Raw genomic sequence first — 27,897 nt, 5'->3', positions numbered from 1 at the left:
GTTTATTAAACGGGTCGGGTTCATGTTTGCCACAGCCGACCCGTTTAATAAACGGGTCGGGTTCGGGTTGAGGTATGCTGACACGCCAACCCGCCAACCCGACCCGATTGCCACCCCCTAGTTGGGGGTGAGGGTTCCTCATCATCAAAAAAATATATTCAATAAGAAGATTTCCCAGTGTTCGCTTTGTCAAAGTATTTTGGTCAAAATCTTCTTTAATTAGGACAATACACTGTTTTTTTTGGTCAATCATAAATTTGTATCATATAATTTTTGGGTTAGAACTACATGGATCTTTGCCTGGATCCAGACTACATGGCAGATAGCTATAAACCTTACATTTTTGAACCTAGAGTATGCTAAGAAAAGGGTCATATCCAGTGTGGTCCTGTATATTGAAGTTTTTTTTTTGACAAAGAAAGGTGGGGGTTAGGCATACCCATACCAGTTATACAACTACACCATAGGGATTCCAACTTGCAACATCGAACACAAAGTGACGTGCACTAACAGCTCCTGCTACACAAGGAGAGCTAGGGGTGGCAAAACCTGACAGGACCCGCCAACCCGCCTCTTAGGCGGGTTTGGGTTGGGCTTAAGCCAACCCGTTTAATAAACAGGGTCGACCCGCCTAACCCATTTATTAAACGGGTCGGGTTCGGGTTGGGGGTATGCCAACCCGCCAACCCGGCTGACCCGTTTAATAAACGGGTTAGGCGGGCGGGTCAACCCAACCCGCCAACCTGACCCGTGAACCTGAGAACCCGTTTACCCGACCCAACCCATTTATTAAATGGGTTGGCGGGTTGTGTCGGGTTACCCGTTTATTAAACGGGCCGGGTTCGTGCCACAACCGACCCATTTAATAAACGGGTCGGGTTCGGGTTGATGTATGCTGACCCACCAACCCGACACGATTGCCACCCCTAAGCAGAGCCCTAGTTGGTACTTCAAAACTCAAGGGTCTTACCAACTGGAGTCCTGTTAATGTGCAGATGGTGATGGTAAGATTTTTGGCTTAGCCTACCCAAAATAAAAAATGGGGACAAGGTCGAGTCTGATCTTAAATTTTGAGGTGTTGATGAGAGGCTGATTAGAAACGACGCTAATGTTTTGCCTTTTATACAAAGTGGCCAGCTCTAGAACTAGGACATGTATAACATGTTTTCAATGTCCTGTGATTCTTGGATTTCCTGTATTTTGGATTACAATCACAACACTTTCTCATGGTTAGTGAAACATGAGAATAGTACAAGTTTCAATTCTAATGGCCAACTTTTGTTTTTGCCTTGAATCTTGTGAAAAGTTGGTCCCAATTTACTTTCTTTTCATTCTCATAACATGTACGATCTAAGTTTAACCATTGTGCTAAACAATGGCCCGCATCTGCATATTCTCAATAAGGTTTAAAAAATACACGGACTGAAGTTGAAAGAGATATTTGGATGGTTAGGTCACACTATAATAACCAAAGACGTTTCGAGTTAAAATATAAATCCTTGGCCTAAGGTCCAATATGATAGCTAGATGACTAGCTATCATGACCAAGGGGTCGGGTTTTAACTACATGTAAGTTACTTAATCTAAGAAAAACGAAAAAATCAGACTCAATTTATTACAGTGAGTTTAAGTTGATCTCTAGTTTTAGTCAACCGCCAAAAATTAAACGGATAGGTTTAAGTTTTAGTGTACGAGGATTGGCCTCACAACAAGCTCAGATTGGACCAAGCTTGTATTGTAGGGACCAACTGAACCGAATCCACACCGACTTCACTACATTGGTCTAGTCCACGACCACACTCAATGTAATACCCATGAATTTTATCAGATAAATAAACTTGAAATTTAGGTCGTTAAGCTGGTACGAGGTTATTTTTATTGTTTTAATTGTTTATTCGTAACTGGATCTCGAATATCCTATCTGGATCTCAAATATCCTATTTGGATCTTCAATGTTGGATCCCTAATATCTTGTTCAGAACTCCGATATTCCATTCAGATTTTAGATATCGGATCACGAACCTTAAATTGAATATTTAATAATAGATTCATTAGATTGAGTCCTCGAAGTAAATCCATTTTTTTTAATGAATATTGGACCTACAACACTTTAGTAGGAATGGGTATAGCTTAAGGCGATATTCAGATCCACAATATTGCATTTGGATCTTTGACATCGGAACTTAAATATTAATCTGGATCCTTGTATCGAAACCGTAAGGATCAATGTACATTTAGTGGGATCCATAATAATCATTTGGATCCATAGTTCCAAATCAGAGTATGATCAAAACTTTGGATTCCTAGATACAAATTTTATTAAAGGGATTTACGAAGTACAATGGAACCTGGATCCATAATAAATTATGTCAATTTTTGGATAACGTAAATGGATTCATATTAACCTATGAAAGACCCACAAGATCGTATCGAAGAATAAACCAAATGTATTAAGAATATAGTATTTTAAAGCTTGTAATAATTTGAATCCTCAGATGGATCCAATTTGCCCAACTGGGTGGATTCATTAAAGATTTGGGTCGCGAGTCTCGGTGGTGGCCAAACTGAAACCATACCCAATTGGGGTGTAAAATATAAATAAATAAATATATATATATATAAATAAAAATAAAAATAAGACACTAATAATAATACTAAGTATAAATATATATGGATCCATAGTTGGATTCGTATGGGTCCAAATATCAGACCCAAACCATCAATGGGCCGTAGATCCAAACTGTGGCTAGATCGCGGGTCGTGGATCCAGTCGATCCATGCCCCGCACCTCACAGTGCATTAAGTAAAGAAAAAAAAGAGAGAGGCCCTACCCGATAAAATGGGCATTAGGGTTCTGAGAGAACCCTAACACAACCGATAGGGAAAAAGGGGGAAGGTTTTGGGTGTGCAATCGTCGAGCGAAGGGAGGAAGGTAACCGCCTCCTTCCGTTTCGGGGCCACCCTCCCTATTTACTCCCCTCCCATACCCCTCTTCCTCTCACGCTCTCTTTCCCTCTCGTTCTCTCTCTCCCTCTCAATCCCCTTTTCACGGCAGAGGATTAGGCGTGGCCGACAGCCCCTCCCACTCATGGTAGCAACAAAGACTCACACTGCCAGGTAGGTTTTTACTGTTTTTTATTCTTTGGGTGTACCATAAGTTCGAGCGTGCTGTGTGGGCAGCCGAAAATCCCTAATTGGAAAAGGGAATTTTTGGGCGTATGGTGCCTGAAATCCCAAATCTCAGATTTTTTTTTTTTGGGGGGGGGGGGGATTTCAGATTTTCAATTATAGGGTCTCTGTATACCCTTCACATTTGCTGCAAATGTCGATAGAAAGTGTCAAGACTTTGTTTTATCAAATGTATGGTTTCACTATGTTCTACGAGTATACCCCAAAGTCGAGAACACCGTCTGTGAGATTAGTCGTTTACACGTAGGCTAGGTAATACCGAGTAACCCATTCGGACATCCCCGTCCCCCACTTGGATGATTAGTTTAATAGTGAGTTTATTTCCCTATGCTTTTAACCCTTACTTTCGTATATGGTAACTTGAGTAATAGTTTTCAGTATAGAGATTTATGGCAAGACAACCTAATACGGGGTATGATTCTGAATCAGTGTGTGTGTGCATACATTGTCTAACTTCTATGTGAAGCCTCGATTATAATAAAGGATGTCATTTTTTTTTCTTATTCTTTCTTTATATCAAGTCCTTTGTCAAGGAAATTGGTTGCTGCGTTTATTACATTAGTCGTTTCCTTCTGTGTTAAGTTCAATAAGATGTATATATCTATATCAGGACTCCTGTGTGGCAGCAGCTAGAACTAGTATTTCTTGGGTATAATCAATAAACAAACAAATTTTTTTTAGCCTGCTTGTTACCTTAATTAGCAATCTTTGTATGTAGGTGCAACCACAACATAGTGATCTATGTGGGTTGCCTCTAAGACTCTCCATGAGCTAGGCAAAAGAGGGTCTGTTCTTATTACAAATTAGAATATTTGGTTGTTAGAAGGTTTTTGTTTGGTATTTAGGTAATATCTGAATACATGCTAAAGTATCTTGGTTCAGACCATGTTACAATTAGGATTACGACTCGTATATGCATTGGATAAATAGTAGGTAGTGCGAAAATTGCATGTACTGTTTGGGGAAATCCATCTAGAATAAATTGTTCATCGTTTTGCTGAAGTATGGGTGATACTTTGTGTATCAGAAGACTGTATATATTGTTTTATATCACAATCTAGGTTTAGAAAGATTGCAACTGGTTTAGATGAATCTGTTCCATTGTTTTTCTAATTCTGAAATTAGACAGCAATGTAGTCCATATTTTATCTATGTAGCTGTTAAATTGTTTTACAGTAATATGTGAAGTTTGACATTTCATTTTAACTGATATCTGTACATAAGCAGTCAATTGTACTGCGTGTGTTATACAAATAGTGGTTTTGAATACATTATTCTTTAACGTATGATAAATAAGTCTAACAAATAAATACAATGCCGTCACTACTGGCAGCTGCCTGTCATTGTCGTCAGATGTGTATAGAAGTTCAGGTTGTGTTTTGATAAAGAAAATTGTTCTACGACCTTACTTGAACAGAATCTGTTCTATAGGTTGTACAATTGTATCCTTAAGTACTAAGGAGACAGAGTTCCAAGTCTGAGGGTTGAAACAAACAACCCAATGGATTGCATGTTAGGTACATAGCATAGGTCAACCACTGTTTATATTTTAAGTACATTGAAAATGATAGAAATTCTGTTTTAAATGTATTGCAAATGTATTTTGTAGTTGTCGACTGCTATATAATGAAAGTCTGGATCTTATTTAAACAACCATGAGAATGATTGATATAGGTGTTTATTAGTTGGAATCAACCTTTTTGGTTACCATGTGATGATTTGTGATTTCCAGTTGAGGATGTTAAGCTGCATACAAATTTGGTGCATACAAATCTGGTGTTCAACTGCATATTAACCTGTATATTAAGTTGATATTTAGCTGCATATTAAGTTGCATAATTTATGATGTTCAATTGCATATTTCTTAAAATGTTCCAATGCTCATTAAGTGTATACCATCTAGAAGGTTCAAATGGCTATTAAGATGCTTATTCTCCAATGTTCTTATGCATGTTAAGTTGTATATTTTTCTGAAGTACTATTGCCTAACACTACATATTTGCTGAAAGTATCAAATGCCAACTAAGCTGTATATCTTGTGGAATGTTCAAATGGGAATGTGTTTGGAGAAAAGCATATAGTTCTATTACCAAATCTTTGAGATTACACTACATATTCTCTAAATAAAACAAACAGGTCTCTGCTTATTTGGCAAGAGTTGTTAGTGCACATCACCATGTGTCGCGACGTTGCAAGCTCAAACCCTAATGGTATGAAAATATATACATGTATGTTTAATCTCTTAACCGAGCATGCGGGTCGATTTGCTGTGGACATAGGGTTATCAAGCCAAGGTGTTGAGGGGTCATGCATCGACCATCAAAATTATAATTCACATGAAAATAAAAATATAATTTTGTTGCCCAACTGGTTTAAAGGTACCGGGGTATCGGTGCTTGACGGTTTAAAGATACCAAAGTACTTTGGGTAATAACCATAGCATTGATGAAAAACTTAAATTTAAATTATGTGGCCTGACTGGTTTAAAGGTACTAAGGCTTGTGTGCTTGACTTGTTTAAAGGTATCAGAGCACTCTGAGTGGGTTTGTGCAATCAATATAAAAAAAATTGGGATGTTTAGGCCTTGGTAAAATGACTAAGGTTGGGGACTTACTACTATAATAGTAAGAGATAGTTTGGGGAAATGCCCCTGTACTTTGGGTAATTTAAATAAATGAAAAGATCAACTCACTCAGATTCAGGCTTACCTTGGAGAGGGTAGGTGGTACAAAACTCTGAGGACATGTATTTAACTATTTCGAGCTAAAATGACTCGTTGGTCCCCAGTCCTCGGAGTTGGGGGGGACCCGGACTACCAATGTATCCTAGGTGGTAGCTCTTTGTTCTTCTGCAGAAGTTAGGGATGCATCATGTTTTGGTTTTGGCCTTTTGAAGGTTCTCTCGGTCACTGACCGCTCCCTCAGGATTTACAGTTTCAGTTAGAACGTTCGGGTTAATAAAACATCCATAAATAATAAACCCCTGAATGTCTTATTCCGTTACGAGTGATTCGGCCCGTGTATACCCACAAAATAAGAAAAGATAAACACTAATTAGATCATCTTAGGTATCATATCTGAGTAGGTAGTGACAGATTTACAATTGTACCCATAAACAGTTACTTGTGAAATGTGGTCATTTACTTTCAGCATTCAATGAAATTTGTGGTTATGAGATATTTAAATGTTGCAAATAATGTTACATGCCTGTTAGTTTCTGATAAATTATTGACTGTCGTAGCATAAATCTTTATTTATTCTTGTATATACTGAAAATCACACACGACACCCATATCACATACTTGACATATGATATACCCGCAAGAAAAATTACAGTAATTCCTACTTAGACAATTATTGTTTAATTCCAATCAATTTATCATTTTTTAGGTGAATAATAGAGTTTATGAGCGACTGCAGGATGAGGCATCAGATCAAGATTTTGGATTTATTGTTCTAGGGATAGTTTGAATTCATTTTATGTCTTTAAGACTCTGATGTCATTATTCATTGATAGTGAAATGAAATAAACGTTTTGGCTTACTCAACACTATAATGTTTCAGAATGCTTAACTCTATAATATTACTTGTTTTCGCTGTTATAAAAAAAAATCCTCAAAAATTTAGGTTAAATTTTTAGGGTGTTACACTCAAGCGATCATGCAACCTAAGTCAAGGTTGAATGTTAGGTAGATCTATTTATTCCCACCTACCGTTCTCACAATTCCGATGCAGACCCACTTTATTTCCTGATCAACTGTTAAGGATCCATATCCGGTCAATGGACTCGGCACAAGTTAAGGGCTGTTATGCCTAATCGGCTAATCCGATATTCCCCTCAGATCCGATCCGTTTGGTCAACAAGATCATGGCAGAGAAGGCGGCCCTTAAGAAGTAATGGCAATATCGTTATTTTTAAGAAGAGTAGGCGCAATTGCATCGTACGTGAAGGAGAGGTTCTAGAGCGTCCAGAAAGTTCGCCACCGACTGAAAACGGTTGCGTCCATTTACGAAAGACGTCCACAAAATTTATTATTTCATTTATTTTGATTTTATTATTCAGCCATATATTTTTAATAGGTAAATTTCAAATGACGACCTAACTTTTGTTCTTAATTAATATACTCATCGAAAATTCTCATTTGACAAACAACCTCAATTTTTTTTGTTTGAGATAAGCAAATAACTTTTATGAGTTAACCCTTATCAACCAATTCACTTGTACAAAAGTAGCTAAAATTTAGATTTTTGAACCCACCTGGCCCTAATTTTTGGGTATGGTATCAGGTTTACCATAAGAGAAACCATACTTGAACCCAATAAAAACTACATGAGCCAGACCCGGGCTATACCCGGTAAAATAATATTTGTTATTATTTTTACATTGACAATTTTCAGGTCTTAATCAGAACTCGGGTTGGGTCCGAGTCTGGTATAAAATTTCAAAAACTATACCCTCCTCCATATATTAATCAGACCTTCAAGTTCATACCCGGATCTTAATAGAATCTTCTTATTTTATCACTATACCTGGACCTTATAGCATTTGGTATGGGTCTGAGTCCAGGTAAACACGATCCGTTGACACCCTTACTTGGGACCATATATGTTGCAAGTATAACGTTACTGTGTTCCTTGCTCTGGGACACGACTCCATGTCAGCAGTGATCGTGTCCTCCTCCTTAGGACACGACCCGCCCCCTTTCTTCCTTGCAGCTCACCTGCATCTATGGTACGATTTTCTAAGCCAACCCAGACGTAAAGCCGGATCCATGAGAGCTGACCTTCCCGGTAGAGCCGACCTTTCAGGGATCGGACTGTGACATATAAGGGTAATGTATTTGTTTATGCTTAAAGTAGTATTAATCATATTTGCTTGAAGGTGGCAAAAGTTTGAGGTATTCTGAAAAATGTAAAAGTTATTGGGTTGTGACCGAATGTACTCTTTTGTAAGAGGAAGAGAAAGGCATTTAAAAATTATTATTTTTTTCCAAATCATGAGAGAGAGAGAGAGAGAGAGAGAGAGAGAGAGAGACTCGACGGCTTCCTCTATATAAAGGCTAGCCCTCCCTTCGTCTTCTCCCCCCCTTCCTCTTTTGCTGCGATATCTTTTGAGCCATTACTTACTCCTCTTCTGCTGCTTTAACATCTCTCTCTCTAAGATTGTGTTGTGTCTCTCCCTATCTTCATTCTGAGCCGATCGGTTTTGAGGTAACCTTCCGACCCAAATGCTCCTTGTTGGTGTTAGGTTTTTTGGTTACTACCATTTCTTTTGTTTGACGACGCCTTCGTGTATCTTGATGGCTATTACCATTTGTTTGTCAACGTCTCTCTCTCTCTCTCACTGTGTTTATTTGGTTCTTGATGTTTGCTATTGTTCTTTGACCGTTTAACCACTGTTACTAGTTTTTCACGTTTTAAGAGAGTGAGTTCTCTGTCTTTTCTTGTCTTTGTTCTCGTTTGTGCATCACTTTTAACGGATTTTGGTCGTTTTAATCTTCTATTTTCTTCTGGGGAGTTGTAATGCATAGAAATTTTAGGCTCTTTGGCTTCAATATCTTGGCATATCTGTTTTCTTAGGCTTATCCTTTCCCTTGTTTAGTCTAAACTACTCGTTTTTTTGTTTGTGTGTAGATCCTTTTTCTGATTTTTTTGGCCTTGTTTTTTGTTTTCCTTTTTTTTTTTTGCTTTTATTAAGTCAATTCCATGGAGCTTCTTTACGACAAAGTCAACCACATTCTATAATTTTTGTTGGAATCTAGGGCGATATGGAAGGTTTTATTTAAATCTATAGAAGATGAGAAGATTTGCAGTTATAACTTTTCAAAATTTGTGGATTAGACGAGATTCAATCTATCATTATCTTATCTTAATATCAACATCTTATTTTGATTAATAACCATATGAGTTGTAGATAAAGTTTCTTGTTTTGGATCTTGAACTATGTGACTTGAGAGATTGGATGGACTTCAGTTTAGTTCTGCTGATTTTTTCAGATCCTTTTTACACGTTCTTTTCTCTCTTTTCTTGGTCCATTCTTGATTAAAATATGTAAATTTCTACAATTCCCAGAAGTCAATTTTGATTTTTTATGATGCTTCTAAATTTTTGGGTTTTCCTTTTTTCTCATCAACTTACTGTTTTTTGTTTTTAGCATCTCTCTGTTTTTTTATTTTTAATTTTATCTATTTTCTTACTGAGAGGGGTGAATTGGTGGTATGGTGCTCTTGCCCAAGAATTTTTGCCCTTTCATTTCTTCATTTATATTTGCTTTGTTCTAGTCAGGCTTCTGAATTCTTTATGTGGCTTTTTTTTTAGTGTTTTGGGAATTTGGTATACGGACCCAAACAGTACAAGTATGCTGGCAGATTTCATGATGGTATCACGGTTTTGTTGGTAGTTTATATTTTGGGGTGATGACAAATTTTCCTCCCTCTCTCTGGGTGATGCCCACCTTGTATCCTAGTGCAAACAAAAGTCTCCCCACCTATTCAGAGTAAAATATTCAATTGGGCAGAGTCGATTCGTGTGGAAAATGAGTCACCTTTTTTGGTAGGAATTTCATAGAAAGTGTAACCACTTTTCCTCCTGGTCTGTTGTAGGCTTTTGCCTTTTTCAAGGACGGCGTTTATGACCCATTGAAAATTTTCATTGGCTTCTGCGAATGGACCAAATACTATTTCATACACAATTCCAAGAATCCAAGGTCTCTCTGAAAATGGGGACTTTGCCATTTGGTTCTTTGTACGTCATCTTAAGGGTCTACAGTGACCCTGAGGTTGTGGGCTGTTTGGCTTCATTGAGGCTTTGACCATGAGGGAAAGGAAAAATAGCCTGCTTTTCTATAGGAAAAAGAACAGGAATTCCTTCCCTTGTGCAGATGCATCCAGAAAAAGGGGATTAGATGTGATATTGAATTGTTCTCCACATCACAGTTTTTTCCAGCTTATCTCACTTTTCTGTGTAAGTGGATGGATCAAAATGCACCATTAATGTTTGTATACTGTTGTTTTTTTGTTGCTATACTTCAAGGGATTTCCAATCGTGGTATATTTATTTTGTTAATTATTTGTAGATTTAGTTGTTGATGCTTGTTTAGTTGATATTCCAGATTCTTGTTAACAAAACATGGAGGATCAATACCGGCATGTTCGCACACCGAAGTATGAATGCCTGTTGTTTGGTAAGGCTACTTCATCTAGTGAATTTGGAACAATTTTTTTTTTCGGTACTCTATACTCATTTCCATATTGTGTGATAGATCTAGATGATACTCTATATCCACTAAGCTCTGGTTTGGCTGCTGCATGCCGCAAGAATATTGAAGGTAAACACCTCATCTTCATTTACAAATGTTTGTGTTTGAAACTGTCTTCAATGAAATTATGTTCAAATTTTTCTCTTTATTTAACGTCAAAATCACCTTGCTACACCTTAAAATGCAAATTATTCATGGAAAAATTTGTTTATTTTGGAACTCAGACTATATGGTTCAAAAGCTTGGCATAGAGGAAAGCAAGATATCTGATATGTGTACCACCTTGTATAAAAATTATGGGACGACATTGGCAGGCCTTAGGGTATTTTTTTTGTCATTCTTTTTCTCGTTTCTTTTTATTTCCATCTTCAAGATTAAACTTTATTGAATATCTCGATCTGCATATGTCCTTCTGGGGCTTTATGATCTCTACGTTGCATGATTGCTGTCAACCATTTGTTTTTACAGGCTATTGGCTACAAAATTGACTATGATGAATATCACAGGTACCATCATCTCTGTTTTCTATATTTTCCACTAAATTACAATGATATGTGTAGTTTTAAATCGTTATGTCTTAATCTTGTTCTTTTTTCTTTTTTCTCTCTTCTTTAGCTTTGTGCATGGAAGGTTGCCTTATGAAAAACTCAAACCAGATCCTGTGCTGAGAAATTTGGTGCTTAGCCTACCATCGCGGAAACTGGTAAGTTATTTGGAAATTTTCTTGGTAGGAATTTTATAATCAAGATATTGGTCTTTGGCTCCGGGATGGAGTTTTAGATGTTGCTAGGATGGATGCTGCCTATTAGCCACAAATGCTATACTATAGCTTTACCTGGATCAGGTTGGGTTGTTGGCCCAGCTTATTCCACATTGCCTCCACAGTTGCACTATTCGTAAACATTCATTACAGAGGACTCCATGAAGATTGCTGTATTATTGCCCTATGACCATATATCCATGTGATAGCAGGCCCGTCTGGCTTTTGTACCTTTCCTTTGAAGGATGACATGCATTGTGGAAGCATGATCAACCACAAGGACATGCAGATAAACTTGGAGTTTTTACTCACAGAACAAAAGTTGTCAACTATATTGGATCAACTAACTTCACTAGCCAAACATGCTCAGTATCAATCCCCTTTAACATGGTTACTGGGTGCACAGTTCATATCTTCTTCCTGAATATTATCCTATTTTCAACAGAGAACTTGACAAAATTAGCCATCTCGTATTCTTGGATGCGTCCATGTGAAGAGTACTTTATTCACAGGGTCAATAACAATTTTTTTGTGAAACAGATTTTCACGAATGCGGATGAGATCCACGCTGCCAAAGTTTTGAGTAGGCTTGGTTTGGAAGGCTGCTTCGAAGGAATCATATGTTTTGAAACCCTTAATCCCATGAATGATTCAAATGAAGATGCAGATTGTGGCTTGTCTTCCTTTGATAATTTTGATGTCCTTGGCATGTCTCCTAATTCTGAGCTTCCAAGTACTCCAGTTGTCTGCAAGCCAGCGAGGGATGCCATTGATCGGGCCATTAAGATTGCCAATGTCGACCCTCACAGGACGGTAAGTACTTTTTCAATTAATCAGGAACAGGTTACCTGCACTAAAAACCAAAAGAGTTGTAATTTAGTTGCTTTAGCTTGTTGTTTTTGTAGTGAGTGATATGTAGATCCACATTGCATATAAGATTAAGAATCAAGTAATAGAATTCTTTGGCAGCAAGCCGGAGAGGGTAAATTTTATTATTTAACAATAATGGAGCTCATGATCATGGAAATATGTTTTTCAGATGTTCTTTGATGACAGTGTCCGCAATATCCAGTCTGGGAAACGGTCTGGACTTAACACAGTATTGGTGAGTGTAACCACTCCTAGGTTCTGTTTTTTGTATACCCATTAAAAGCAGGTTGTACATATTCGTTATCAAAGAAAGAAAGTTTAATTTTGAAGAAAATTTGTGCCTTTGTTCCTTTACCTTGACATTATCTTGTTTGCTACGATACATGGTATCTTTATAAGATGGTTCTGAACTGACATTGGATTCTCTGTAGGTGGGCACTTCTAATAGAGTCAAAGGTGCAGATTTCTCTCTAGAGAACATCCATAACATCCGGGAAGCACTGCCTCAACTTTGGGAAGGCAAAGAGCAGGCAGAGAATGTCAGATATGCTGGTGCAATTGCTATAGAGACTTCGGTCACTGCTTAGCGGAGGGGAAGATTAGGTTGGCTCTCTTTTGCCTGTAAAAAATTATGATGTATTCATAGTTGATTATTAATGAATAAAATTTTCAGCTTAGTCTCAGATCTCTTGCAAACCTTTCTAATTTGTCAATTATTCTGGGATAGATCTCAAGGGGGATTGTCACATGTGATCGAGATCGTCCACCATTTCACTATCAAGGCATCTTTAAAGTGAATCATATTCCATGAAATGAAATATATGATATAATAAAGAGTATTTTGAATTATTTGGAAGGTGACAGCCTGAGTCCGGACCAGATGCAGCAATCACGTGACTTCAAATTTTGTGTCCATAAGCCCCATAACTGACAGGCCCTGTCCCCAAGATGGAGGGTGATCAGGTGATTAATCTACAAAATCATATTGCACGATCTTTTCAGCAATAGAATGGGCAGGCGTATATTCTAACATATCAACGATTCAGGTGAATTGGCCGATACCCATTCTCAAGTGAATCGTTTTAAATGTGCCAAAATATAATTAAAAAATATTAAGTGTCAATCAGAATAATGTGACACATGTTAGATAAATTAAAATAATATTAAAATTTATTTTAATTGAATGATGTTTATATTTGTTTATACTATGGTTGATAATGATGTCCGAATAGAGATTGGCCACCTACTCAAGGGGAGGGAATTAAGGACTTCATCAACCAAAAACCCTAAAGGCACAAATGTCATCAATTATAACACACTAAAGGTCACAAGGTTTTTCTAGTTGAACCTATAATCAAGCATTAATCAGCTGTCATTCTGAATTTAAAATGTACCATCACTTTGAATCTTCTGCTTAACAGTTTATAGGAGCCCCACATAGGCCTGTCCTCTCTTCATGACAAACTATGGGCATGCCCAAATGCCCCTGGCTGGTAGTTGGTACGCCACATTGTGTCGCTAATATATGTTTTGAAAAATTTGCAGAAACACAATTTTGACATAATTACATAAACACCTAAGTTTTGAAAATTGATCGTACCCGTTAGCTTACCAAAACCTCATGTTTAAACTAGTTGGGCTTAAACTAACCTGTTTAATAAACTGGTTGACCCGCCTAACCCCTTTCTTAAAGGGGTCAGGTTCGTGTTAATAAATAGGTTAGGCGGGCGGGTCAACCCGTCCGCCAACTCACCAACCCGCCAACCCGTCCGCCAACCCGCCAACCGACCTGCCAACCCGTTTACCCGACCCAACCTGTTTATTAAACGGGTTGGCGGGTCGTGTTGGGTTACCCGTTTAATAAACGGATTGGGTTTATGTTTGCCACAGTCTACCCGTTTAATAAATGGGTCGGTTTTGGGTTGAGGTATGCTGACCCGCCAACCCGACCCAATTGCCACCCCTAGTTTAAACACGAGGGTTTATTGCCTCAAAGAGCACACCTAACTTTTGATACAATTTGAAAAACATGCCCAACTTTTGAGAATTTAGATATACTCGCCTAGATCTGCTGGTGGTGAATAAACCCTCATATTTTTTTAGATAGGCAAGATGGGGCCTAGGCCACTAGGTAAACGGTCTAGGTTCAAATCCCATGGGTGTCATCCCGCAAGCCAGAGTGTGGTGATTCCCTAGGTGCAAGGGGTAAGACCATAGAGTTTTAGGCTACCAGGACAGTGAACTTAATTTCAACAGTCCAAGCCAGCGTAGCTAGATCTATGATCCTGTATTCCTGTAAATAAAAAAAAACATGAGGGTTTATTACCAACGGGGGGCACTTGGTTGGTAGGAGCTATCAGTGAATGTCACCTTGTGGTCTCATGTTGTAGGTTCAAAACCCAATGGTTTGTTGAATAACTGGCCGGGGGTTTGCTTAACCCTAGCTTGCCTACTTGAAAAAAAAAACATGAGGGTTTATACGCCACCCTGCAGATCTAGGGGAGTATATCTGAATTCTCAAAAGTTAAGCATGTTTTTCTAATTGTATCAAAAGTTAGGTTGTGCTTTATAAAAAAAATATTTTTTTTTGTATCAAATACAAAAGTTTCTTAAAAAGCTGGGGCCCGCCTGCCTATCGGTTGTGATGTTTAGTCTGCGAAAAGGTTAATATTGCACGTTTATTGCAATAGTAAACTCAAAAGCTAAGAAACAAGAGACATTGACTATAATATGTGGTATTATTAACAATGCTCAATAATTGACAAAGAATAACAGCCTAAAAAGTAGGGGTGTCAACGGATCGGGTTTACCCGGACCAAACCCTATAGTATGTGGTGATCTGTTTGGAATCTAGGCATTGGGATGAGTGTTTATACATTTGGGACAGAAAGTGTGGTCATTCTTATGGTGTGGCAATGGAAAAATGTCACTTTTTTTTTTTTCGAAAGGCAAGTTGGGATTAGGGAAACCCGTACCAGTTATACCATTGGGTTTTGAACCTGAAACGTCCCACCCCAAGCTGACGTGAACTAGCTGCTCTTACCAGACAAATGGAGCCCTTGGTATGAAAAAGGTCACTTTTCGATGCCCGGAGACCCCAGGGGTTAGGTGTGACTGAAAAATTACAGGAAAGGAAAAGTTGTCAGCTCATCCCATTATCCCTCTTTGCTGGAACATGGATCCCATCGTTTGAAATAGGATGGGTTTCATCATACATTCAATCTTAGCCATCCAATCAACGGTTAGATGGTTCCGTTGGATGGTTAGGTATTTCAAATGATGGGATACGTGCACTCCTGGTTGTTGTTTGTTTCATTCTAAGGTGAGAATTGACCGAGCTTTCCTGCCAGCTCAGCTTTTTCTCACTTCTCATGAAACGTTTTGTTGCATGGGATGTGCCTTTGGTATGAAAAGCACGCCCTTTAGAATAATCATGCTAGCGGAGGCTTTTTCACAGAAACACTTTTCCCAGGGGAAAAGGTTTGAATAGACTATGATGAATAGGAAAAAGCTGAGGCCCACACCTACAAGCATGGAAAATACTCATGGTGTTAATGTTTGTTTCACCAATGGTGGGAAGAGGACCCTTTTTCATATGAAAAGTGTGGTTATGTTATCGAGCAAAATACTTTAAAAAGTACTCAGGCCACGTGAAAAACATAAAATTGCTAATGTGTGTAGTTGTCACGGGCCTATTTTCTTCAATAGGCCAACGTAGCACGACGATCCTTCTTTACCGCCGTAAGCTTTGTTATCGCTAGCTTGCCAGTCACAGAAGCTTGCAATCAGAGCGCAAGAGAGCAAGAGAGAATGAAAGAAGAAGAATTGCAATCACAAGAAGCAATCACAACGAGGGTGAACAAAAGAAAGCTCAACGCATTTAATGCATTCACAATTTAGCCCATAGGCCTCTTACAGTTCAAGTATACGGGCTGCCCCTTCGGGGTATTGATTAACCTGAACCGGGTAACTTACATCAGACTCAACGAAAGCAAAACAGACTCGAGACACAACTTTACAATGTAAATCACAAGAGAACATGCTCTCCCCTTCAAATCATGCGTCGTCCTCGGCGCCATTTGTTTCATAGTAAACCCTGACTTCAGTCGGGTAGCAGTTGTTCATCCAAAAAGTCGGTTCCTACGTAGGTTCTGTTGTTTCCTCCCTATGCACTAGGTATTTCTTCGCTTTGCCCAAGTAGTTGACCTTGTGGCGAATGATCTGACTAAGGTGCTTCTCAACCTGTTGTGTTGCTGAGGCCCTCTGCATGATGGGAGCACGTTGTGACACACTACGTTCCGGATCTCCATCATCTGTATGGAACTGTTTGAGGTTGCACACGTGGAACACCGGGTGCACCTTGAAATCTAGGGGCAACTTCAGCTTGTACACTAGTTTGCCCACCTTCTTTGTGATGGTGAATGGTCCTTTATACTTTCTGATCAGTCCGCGGTGTCGCCCGCGAAAGATACCTGTGCGACCAGGATAAAGCTTCACCAACACTTGATCCTCAACTTGAAGTCCAGCAGGTCAATGATGCTTGTCCGCCCAGTTCTTCATTCTGCTCGTGCCGGTCTCGAACAAACTGATAGGCAAAGGATAGCCTTCCATTTTCTTACGTGGCAAGAGTGTGTGGGGTCAGCGGCTGCTGCCCCGTGGCTAGTTCAAACGGGCTGTGACCTGAAGACTCACTCTTCTGTAGATTATAACAGAATTGTGCTACGTCAAGGAGCTTTACCCAATTTTTCTGATTGACACTAACAAAGTGCCTAAGGTACTACTCAAGTATCCCATTGATGCATTCTGTTTACCTATCTGTCTGCGAATGAAAGCTTATGAAAATAGCAAATCAAAGCTAAGTAGTCGAAATACTTTATGCCAGAACTTGCCCGTGAAGCGAGCATCACGATCACTCACAATGCTCTTTGGTATGCCCAGTGCTTCACCACATGCTTTACAAACAACTCTGCAGGGCACTCCTTAGAAGCTGGGATGAAGGTGACATACTTTGAGAAACGATCAACCACCACTAGGATGGAGTTGGTGCCATCTACCTTCGACAAACTAACAATGAAGTCCATGGAGATGCTTTCTCAAGAACGTTCTGGAATCAGTAGAGGCTCAAGGAGACCGACTGTCTTCTGGTTGGTTCCCTTGTCTTGCTGGCAGATGAGGCACATTTACACATACCCCTTCACATTGTCTCTCATCTGTGGCCAAAGTTGTCACGCTCAAGGAGTGCTAAGGTTCGCTTCTGACCAGGATGGTCGGCCCATAATGTATCATGGCACTCCTTAAGCAATTCTCGATGGAGGCTTTCCCACCACGACACGAAGATGCGTTCCCCTTTTGTCATGCAGAGGTCATCCTGTAGCCAAAATCGTCGAGTCTTCTCTGCCCGCGCTAGAGAAATAAGGTATTGCGCCATCAGATCCTGCTGCGTACCTTAGTCAATATGGCTCATCAAAATGACCTCCAAATGCACTTTGAAAGGCTTTACATGCGCAACAACCAGTTCTTTCCTATGGCTCAAAGCGTTCACAACTACATTACTCTTCTCAACCTTGTACTCTAAGGCAAAGTTGAACTCAGCCAAAAATATTTGCTACTGAGCTTGCTTCGGCGTTAGCTTCTTCTGTGTCTGAAAATAGCTCATGGCAACATTGTTCATCTTGATGACGAACTGGGCACCCAAAAGATAGTGCCACCAGGTCTCGAGGTAATACACGATGGTTGTCATCTCACGTTCATGCACCATGTAACGCCTCTCTGCATCCTTTAGCTTACTCCTCTTATATGTGATCGGATGACCGACCTACATAATAACTCCGCCGATGACAAAGTTTGAAGTGTCTGTGTGAACTTCAAAGGGTCTCGAGTGATCAGGCAGTCACAACACTGACTCCCTTACTAAGGCTTTCTTTAAGCCATCGAAGGCATCTTGGTATGCTCTTATTCAGAGTCATACCCGATTCTTCTTTAACATGTCAGCGATGAGCGCAACAATGAGGGAGTAACCTTCAATAAATCACCGATAGTAATTCGCTAAACTAAGGAATGATTATAACTCTGACACTTTGCATTGTGGAACCCATTCCTGGATAACTCTTATCTTTTGCCCATCCATCCGTAGCATACCACACCCCACAACGTGGCCGAAGAAGCTGATTTCCTCCTGTTCGAAGAGACACTTCTCTTATTTAATATATAAGTCATTCACTTTTAACACCTGAAACACTGTTCGCAAGTGCCTGACATGTTCCTCCATGTTGCTGCTATAGATCACGATGTCATCCAAGTAGACTATCACAAACTTGTCTAAGTCAGGGTAGAAAATCTGATTCATTAGGGCCGTGAATGTGGCTGGAGCATTCGCCAACCCGAATGACATTACTAAGAATTCATAAGCACCATAGCGGGTGACACAAGTTATCTTCGGCTAATCACCATCTGCAATCCTCACATGCCAGTAACCCGATCTCAAGTCTAGCTTTGAAAAGAATTTGACACTGCCTAACTGATCGAACAAGTCCACTATTAATGACAATGGGTACTTGTTCTTTACCGTGACCTTGTTTAGTACACAATAGTCCATACACAACCACTTGGAGCCATCATGTTTTATCTAAAATAGGATTGGGGTGCCAAATGATGCTTTTGATGGACGAACGATGCCCACATCCAATATCTCGTCCAGTTGCTTGCGCAACTCTTTTAGCTCAACTAACCCCATGCAGTATGGAACCATTGTGGGTGGTTTCGCTCTCGGAGTCAATTCAATCTTATGATCGACCTCACGTCTTGGTGGTAGACGCTTCAGCAATTTCGGAGGCATCACCCTTCGAAACTCCGCCAACAATAGAGCTAGGGTCGGCAGCACTGCTGCTTGCACATTCCCTTCTTCTGCGCACACAACAACTAAGAATGTCTGCTCCCCACGCTTGACACCCGTATTCAATTGCATTATCAATAACATTGAAGTCTTACCTTTTTTAGTAAGGCATTGAACTGTGTGTGATAGGTTTGACCCTATAATCGGCAATGATTTAAACTTTGACATCATCATCATATTTTGGCTGTGCAGAAACTCTATATCCAAAATCATCTTAAAATTGTCCAGGGGCACCACAGAGAAGTTAGCCTTGCCGGCCCAACTCTCAATTTAGATAGCCACATCCCTTGCTTCACCAAGGATGGGCTTGGCCTTAGAGTTTACCATTTTGATGGTCTTTTGCTTTGGCCCGGGCTTCAAGTCCAACCATTCTGCCTCTTCCCGCGAGACAAAATTGTGTGTGGCCCTGGAGTCTACCATTGTTGAAGTAGACTTTCCATTCATAATGATTTCTAGATACATGAGTTCCTTGTTAACCTGCATGTTTTCATCTGTGCAACTTTTAGCTGCGTTAATCGATCACATGACCCCAATCCTTAGTTGCATGGTCTCATTATCACTGCATTCTACCTGCGCTGCATTGGCTTTCCCATCATCCTTTATGAGGCGCTTCAGATACTACTTGACGCTATGCCTATCGCCACAGAACGAACATGTAACAACTGCTCCCTTGTTGTTATTGCTATACTTTTTGAAGTTTTGTTTCTTATCAAATTGGTAGGATGTCGATGCCTCACCTTTGTTGTCGCATCACTCATTCTTCTTGCCTCCGTGGTCATGCTTCTTCCCGACCTTGGTTGATGGGGTGAAAGGCTTGTATTGAGTGTCAGTTAAACACTCGGCCGTCACATATACATCTTTTAAAATACTGGGGTTGCTTTTTTCCACTTTGGACTATGCCCACAGGTGGTGTTTTACAATGAACCAGTTGAGCTTGTCCTCATCTGGCATGTTAGGCACCTCAAGCATAAGCTTCTGAAACGTTCTGATATAGTCTTGCAACGAACCAATATGTTTAAGATCCGACATCATCCTATAAGTCTGTCTTTGCATATTCCTCGGCATGAAGTAGTTGCGTAGTTTTATTTTGAAGTCGTTAAAGGTGTATATCACGCTTTGACCCCTCTCCATGTCACTGCGCTTTCGCCTTCATCAAGCGATGACATCTCCATCCAGTAGAGCTGCTGCAGCCTTAATCCTGAGATCTTTAACCATCACGTTCTGAATATCCAAGTAGTCTTTTACTTGGAACAAGAAGTTCTCAATAGCCTTGCTGTCGCGAGAACCATTGAACTTTGCTGGTCTTGGCACATCAATCCTTGATGGCCCCTCATCATTTCCCCTATTTAGGGTTACTGTCTGCTGCAATATGCGGTTCTTCAACTGAAGCTCCCCTACTTCAGTCTGCAAGTCGATCACTATTGTCGTCAACAAAGTGACCTATCCCATCAGTAAGATCACCTGTTCTTGTAGGCTCACCACTACATCATTCAGTCCACCGAATGATTCAATTGCACGTGAAATCATTTTTTCGTGCGAAGTTACATTTTCTACCAGCTTGTTGACAGTTGCAGTCATTTGCTCTTGGCTCTGAGGTGAACCCATCTCCTCATCTTCAACAACTGTCTTGCCTTTGGTATTACATAAGTTTTGATAGGGTGCTATGATGTCTTGATCATAAATTATAGTATGTCGGCGCGTCTGTCGACACTGACTCTAAAGTCCCTTTTCCAGCACGATAACGGGCTCTGGTACCACTTGTCACAGGTCTATTTCTTTCAATAGGCCAGCGCAGCGCGATGGTCCTTCCTTACCACCACAAGCCTTGTTATCGCTTGCTTGCCATTCACGGAAGCTTGTAATCAGAGTGTAAGAGAGCAAGAGAGAATGAAGGGAAAATGATTGCAATCACAAGAAGCAATCACAACGATGGTGAACAAAAGAAAACTCAACATATTTAATTCATTCACAATTTAGCCCCGTAGGCCTCCTACAGTTCAAGTATACGAGCTGCCCCTTCGGAGTATTGATTAACTTGAACCAGGCAGCTTACATCAGACTCAACGAAAGCAAAACAGACTCTCGACACAACTTTACAATGTAAGTCACAAGGGAACATTCGCAATCATTCGTGTAAAACACAAACATAAGAAATTGCTATGCAGGCAACAATTTTCTGTGTTTTATGTAAAGTACTCAAGCCCAATCACTGGATCTGCTATGGGTAAACTCCAATGTAGACATTCAGAACACATTAAATGAAGGGGCCTGAGGCGGTATGTAATTATATTTGGAGGTTAGTTCAAAGGCTGTAAGCAAATTCATAAATTCAGATTCGCTCAATAGTTAATGGTTCCAATTAAGTATTGAATGGCTGACTAGAATTTTTTTCTTTATTTTATTTTCTTTCAATGCAGTAAAAAAAAAAAGGTTTTAGGTCTTATTATGTTGAGATACTATAGAATCAATCTAAGAAAATGATCTCAACTAGATGAAGGATAAGTTGATTGAACAATCAATCAAAACCATCCAAAAAGTAGTGAAATCAAATTCCAATTTGTACGCCATTTAGCACTTTCCACGTCTGATTCGTTGGCTAGTGCATCTTACAAATCAGCATAATGCACATGCTACAGGATAAAAAAATGTGACCTGACCCAACCCAACCCATTTCTTGATTTGTCCAAAGACTGTAAATCCACATCCTATGTCATGTGGATAAGGCTTCGGATACAAATATCTTTATGAATTTTTTAATATGAAAATTATATAAACCTAAAATGGAGTATCTGTGTGACATAATGTACATATAATTGAAACCTGTTAAGGTAGAGCTGGAAATGGGGCCAACACTGCCCTAATGCACTTGTGGACGCGCCTAGTTGAGATAGGCATGTCCTTCAAGAAGCATTATACATACATAAACACACACAAAAGAGGGTATCATCGAACCATATGCAAGACGAACACATGTATTTTTTGTGTGGGTTTTTGCATCTTTAGCGTCGGTTTTGGACCACTGGTTCCAAATAAAAAAATATGCCCTAATATATATATATATATATATATATATATATATATATATATATATATATATATATATATATATATATATAAAAAGGTGGTTCTCTACCATGATACCCTACAGTGGTATAAACTCTTGTTTGTATGGATTCCAAATGTTATATCTAATGGTACATATGTGTCTAGCATGATTTATTTACTAGGTTAGAATGTTTTATCATATTTAATACATCTTAAGATCTTATTTTTGAGTCAGTGAAAATCAATGGCTCACAATTCATGAAAGTAAGGGTACGGTGGTCGAGACATAATGGAGTATCTGTGTGACATAATGTACATCTAATTGAAACCTGTTAAGAAAGAGCTGGAAATGGGGCCAACACTGCCCTAATCCACGCATGGAGGAGCCTACTTGAGATAGGCATGCCCTTCAAGAATATATATATATATATATATATATATATATATATATATATATATATATATAAAAGGTGGTTCTATACCATTATACCTTATCGTGGTACACACTCTTGTTTGTATGGATCTAGCCACCAAATGTTAGACCCAAACACATGATTTATTTACTATGTTAGAATATTTTATCATGTTAAATACATCTTAAGATCTTATTTTGGCAACAGTAAAAATCAACGGCTCACAATTTATGAAAATAAGGGTGGTATAGAAATGGTATAATATATCATATTTCAGTCAACTTTAATACATGAAAACAGCAAATAGGACATGTTAAACATGATCCAAAACTTAGATTTTGCACTTGGAGCTTAGATCTATGCAAATCATGTATATACCACCATATATATATATATAGTGGTAGTTGCTGACCATTAGTGTCTATTACCAGCCTACCAGGCTTTTGAAGTTTTTTTGTTTCATTTTTTCTCAAACCTGACTATGCAAATGTGTTCTACATGCTTGATTTTATAAGCGTGAACTCTCGGATCATGGTTTTTATAAGATTCAAAAATCAAAGGTCTACCATTTTCATAAATATTAAGCTAAAAAAATCACATTTTTGATAAAAAAAAAAGATCCAAGTGTCTCTTTTTAGCAAATCATCTATTCCAAATACATCTATTAAATCAGATTTTTGAAAAACACCCCAAAAATCCTCATTCACTCGTTGTTGGCTCCCAACTTTGGTAAGCATCTACTCCCCACGTGGAATAGCATTTGCTACCTTTGGGTATCCTGGGTGAAACTCACAGGAGGAAGTTGTTTTGATCAAATTTCACCTCATAGATATTTTCGACATAGTCAAAATAGTAGGAACCATCCCTTAGATTATAGCTTTTCGATGCAAAAAAGTGTTTTCTTTTAATTTGAAAATTCAGTACATTGTAGCCTGTTGATTTTTCAATCCTCATAACATACATGTTAGATAAAACATGATCCAGAGGCCAGTTCCTACTAAACTTAATATGCAGATCACATTTGAAGGGTTAGATGTTCAAAACAACTGAAAAAAATCAAAATATTACATTTTACTAGGATTAGGATTTTCATAAATATTTAAGTATCCAAAAGTTATGTTTTTTATTGAGAAAGACTGATCTAACATTTGATTCCTAGCAAACAGACCATGACCAACACATCTGCAGGCCACATTTGCAAAGAAGCATGGGAAATACTTAGTTTACAGTCTAATTTTCAAATTTTAGTGATATACATACATACATATATATATATATATATATATATATATATATATATATATATATATATATATATATATATTACTACTTAAAGATGGAAGAGGGGCATTAGTGTACTAAAATTGTATGCTTTATAAACTTTTTAAAAATTACATGATTTTATTAGATTGCAAGTTATTTTTAAATTGAAAAATGATGTGAATAATTTTTGAAATCCATCTTATGGTAAAATTCACAAATTTTTAGCTTTAAAATAACTTTTTTACCCTTTGTAAAAACAAATTTCCTCCAGCTTTACAAACTTCCTCCCAAATATGATAATATGCCAATTTCCTCCAAAATATGTGAATTTCTCCCTAAATATGTGAATGTTCTCTCAAATATACAAATTTCCTTTCAAATATGAGATTATGTAATTTGTTTTTTTATGAAGATTTACATATGTGTGAGGACATTCACAAATATAAGAGTATTTAGTAAAAGGAGGTTCACACACACACATATATACAATGAGTGATAGCTTTTGAAGTGTCTCTAGAGGCTTTGGCAATGCTTTTGAAGTGTGCCTTTGGCAGCACTTTTGAAGCATCGTTAAATATTTTTTTACCTTTACCAACACTTTTGCAAATAATAGGTAGGAGGCCCTTTGCTTGACATATCCTGACTTTCACAAATACATTACGACATTCACAACCATGAGTTGCCCCCCAAAAAGGCAAACTTTCTTTTACTAAAATTGCATAAAGGGCACAAGCAAGAGGACACATGAAAATATGTGAGGACATTCATGTGCAACGGTCAGGACATTCACAATGTGAGAGTATTTAGTTAAAAAAATAGCACATATTTTGAGAAACTTTTCAACTCATGGTTGCAAATGTCCCCAAAATGTGCAAGCTTTCTTTTAATAAAATTGCAAAAGGGCCACAAGCAGGATGACATTGTTTATATGTCATGTTTTATTGTGTTTTTAGGATGATGTAGACACTCACTTTAAATCCCAAATAATAGGAAACACAAAAGAATTCTCCCTTTGCCATTGATCAGATGGGAAACACGGTTCTACAACCTAACATTCACTACAAGAAAAATGTTAATTAGCGATAAAAATTTGTGACAGAAATAATCCATCACAATTTTATGATGGATTAGCGAGAGAAAATTAGTCGTTCATAAAATTGGAATCAGTTGCAGAATTTACAACAACAAACAACAACTACGCCTTCATCCCAAAACAATTGGGGTCAGCGATATGAACCAAAAAAGAAATTCATTTTGGGTCTTCCACATGAATCCTTTTCCTCCAATCATTTCTATCCAACGCCATGTCCTCGGTGAGGTTCAAAGCATTCATATCCTTTCCTATCATCTCCATCCAAGTCTTCCTAGGCCTACCCCGACCTCTTTTAACTAATATATTTTCCCATTTCTCCAACCTTCTAACTGGAGCATCATTAGGCCTTCGCCGAATATGTCCAAACCACCGTAAACGATTCTCTCGCATCTTATTTTCAATGGGTGCAACACCTACCTTCTTACGTATCTCTTCGTTCCGAATCTTATCTTTTATTGTATTTCCACACATCCATCTAAGCATCCGCATCTCAGCTACACTCATTTTTTGAATATGATGTCTCTTGGCAGCCCAACATTCCGTACCATATAGTAAAGCGGGTCTAATAGTCGTCCTATAAAACTTTCCCTTCAACCGCAATGGCATTCTACGATCGCACAGCACTCCAGTAGCACTTTTCCATTTCATCCACCCAACCTTTATCCTATGATTTACATCTCCATCAATTTCTCCATACTTTTGAATGATGGATCCCAAATATTTGAAATAATCATTCACCGGTATATCTTGCTCACCAAGCTTCACTACACTCCCATCACTACTTCGTTGCTTACTAAACCGACATTCCATATATTCAGTCTTACTCTTACTCAACTTAAAACCTCTAGCTTCCAATGTCTGTCTCCATAATTCTAACTTAGCATTAACCCCAGCTCTAGACTCATCAATCAAAACAATATCATCAGCAAACAACATACACCACAGTACATTTTCTTGAATTGATCTCGTAAGCTCATCCATCACTATCGCAAATAGGAAAGGGCTTAAAGCAGATCCTTGATGTAACCCAACCGTTATCGGGAAATTGGTTGTCACCCCTCCACAAGTGCGGACATTGGTTACTACTCCTTCATACATATCTTTAATTATACTAATGTACTTGAGAGAAACACCTTTCTTCATCATTGTCCACCAGAGAACGTCCCTAGGTACTCTATCGTATGCCTTCTCTAAATCAATAAAAACCATATGCAAATCTTTGTTCCTCTCTCTATATCTTTCAATAAGTTGTCTAAGAAGATGTATAGCTTCCATAGTTGATCTTCCAGGCATAAAACCAAATTGATTCTCCGATATCATGACAACCTTCCTCAACCTAGACTCAATCACCCTCTCCCAAAGTTTCATAGTATGACTCATGAGTTTTATACCACGATAGTTTGTGCAATCTTGTATATCACCCTTATTCTTATATAAAGGCACCAAAGTACTCTTCCTCCACTCATTAGGCATCTTATTTGTTCGCCAAATCAAGTTAAAAAGATTTGTCAACCATTCTAAACCTTTCTCTCCCAAGCATTTCCAAGCCTCGATAGGTATACCATCTGGGCCAACTGCCCTTCTTGATTTCATTTTCTTCAAAGCCTCTGCAATTTCTTTCTTTTGAATCTTGCGCATGAAGTCACGATTTATCTCATGAAAAGGAATGGAGAAGTCTCCAAGATCTTGAGCATGACTATCATTAAATAGCTTATCAAAATAATCTTTCCATCTCTCCTTAATCTCCTCATATTTGACTAAAACCCTTTGCGTTTCATCTTTGATACATCTAACCATACCCAAATCCTTCGATTTCCTATCTCTCATCTTTGCAAGCCTATAAATATCCTTCTCGCCTTCTTTGGTATCCAACTTGTCATAAACCTCCTTATATACCTTAGCCCTCGCGTTTCGAACAACTTTTTTAGCTTCCTTCTTTGCTATCATATACTTCTCCAAATTCTCATTATCACGACTCTTACTTAGATTTCTATAACACTCTCTTTTAACCTTAATAGCTAATTTGACATCCTCGTTCCACCATGATGTATCCTTACCTAGTGGTGCACCGCCTTTAGACTCACCCAATACCTCCTTAGCTACTTTTCTCATACCACCCGCTATCTTATTCCACATTGATTCTGAATCCTCCTCGAGACACCAATCAACTTCCTTAACTACCTGCTCTACAAACATTCCTTGTTTAGCTCCTTTCAGTGCCCACCACTTAATTCTAGGATCTATCCTATGTCTATCCCTTTTGCGGCATTGTCTAATTCTAAGATCTAAAATTAAGACTCTATGTTGTGTAGCTACACTTTCTCCTGGTATAACCTTACAATCGATGCAACAACCCCTATCTCTCTTTCTAAGTAGGAAAAAATCTATCTGACTCGTATTAACCCCACTTTTAAATGTTACTAGGTGAGACTCCCTCTTCCTAAACCAAGTGTTTGCTAAGATCATATCATAGGACAAACAAAAATCTAAAATCCTTTCTCCACTTTCATTTCTTTCTCCTATACCATAGCCTCCATGGATATTCTCAAATCCATCCCTACTAATGCCTACATGTCCATTAAGGTCACCGCCGATGAAAAGCTTTTCTCCATAAGATGTCTCTTGTACTACTCCATCTAAATCTTTCCAAAATTGATGCTTAATGGAATCATCTAAACCTACTTGAGGTGCATAAACACTAATAATATTAATAATATCCGTACCTAATACTAATTTAATAAGTAAAATTCTATCACCCTTCCTACGGACTTCAACTACATTATCTATAAACTGACGACTCATAACAATCCCTACTCCATTCCTATTCCTATTTATTCCTGTATACCAAATCTTATATCCCCAAGGTTCTATCACTTTAGCTTTCTCACCTACCCATTTGGTCTCTTGAAGACATAAAATATCAATCTTTCTCCTACACATAACATCTACTAACTCTACCAACTTACCAGTTAAAGACCCTATGTTCCAAGTGGCTAACCTAATTTTATGGTCTTGGACTAACTTCTTTACCCCCACCCGTCCAACAAAGTGAGGGAACCCTTGCCTATTTGACACCACACCCGGGCGCCGGTGTGACGCGTCGCTTCTGGGCGAC

The 27,897-nt window shown here is 38.6% G+C and overlaps 2 protein-coding genes across 2 annotated transcripts in view; one reads left to right on the top strand and one right to left on the bottom strand.

Moving 5' to 3' along the window:
* Positions 1–3,468, bottom strand: part of LOC149821352 (uncharacterized) — an 8,722-nt gene extending 5,254 nt beyond the window's left edge. The window contains exon 1 of the mRNA XM_089981938.1: positions 3,449–3,468. Within this exon, the coding sequence (XP_089838064.1) occupies positions 3,449–3,468 (20 nt within the window). The remainder of the gene's footprint in view (positions 1–3,448) is intronic.
* Positions 3,469–8,264: 4,796 nt separating this feature from the next.
* LOC149821351 (uncharacterized protein C24B11.05-like) lies at positions 8,265–12,772 on the top strand. Its single transcript, XM_089982606.1, has 9 exons — positions 8,265–8,399; positions 10,300–10,371; positions 10,450–10,515; positions 10,671–10,768; positions 10,915–10,952; positions 11,062–11,149; positions 11,747–12,019; positions 12,246–12,311; positions 12,508–12,772. The coding sequence occupies exons 2-9, from the start codon at positions 10,317–10,319 to the stop codon at positions 12,661–12,663; spliced, it is 840 nt and encodes a 279-aa protein (XP_089838732.1). The 5' UTR covers positions 8,265–8,399; positions 10,300–10,316; the 3' UTR covers positions 12,664–12,772.
* The last annotated feature ends 15,125 nt before the right edge of the window (positions 12,773–27,897 follow it).

This window comes from Nuphar pumila, chromosome 12 (assembly GCF_984573655.1).
Source record: "Nuphar pumila chromosome 12, dmNupPumi1.hap1.1, whole genome shotgun sequence".
In the NCBI taxonomy this organism is placed as follows: Eukaryota; Viridiplantae; Streptophyta; class Magnoliopsida; order Nymphaeales; family Nymphaeaceae; genus Nuphar; species Nuphar pumila.
The sequence above is the reverse complement of the archived record's forward strand: the minus strand, read 5'-3'. Positions and strand labels throughout refer to the sequence as shown.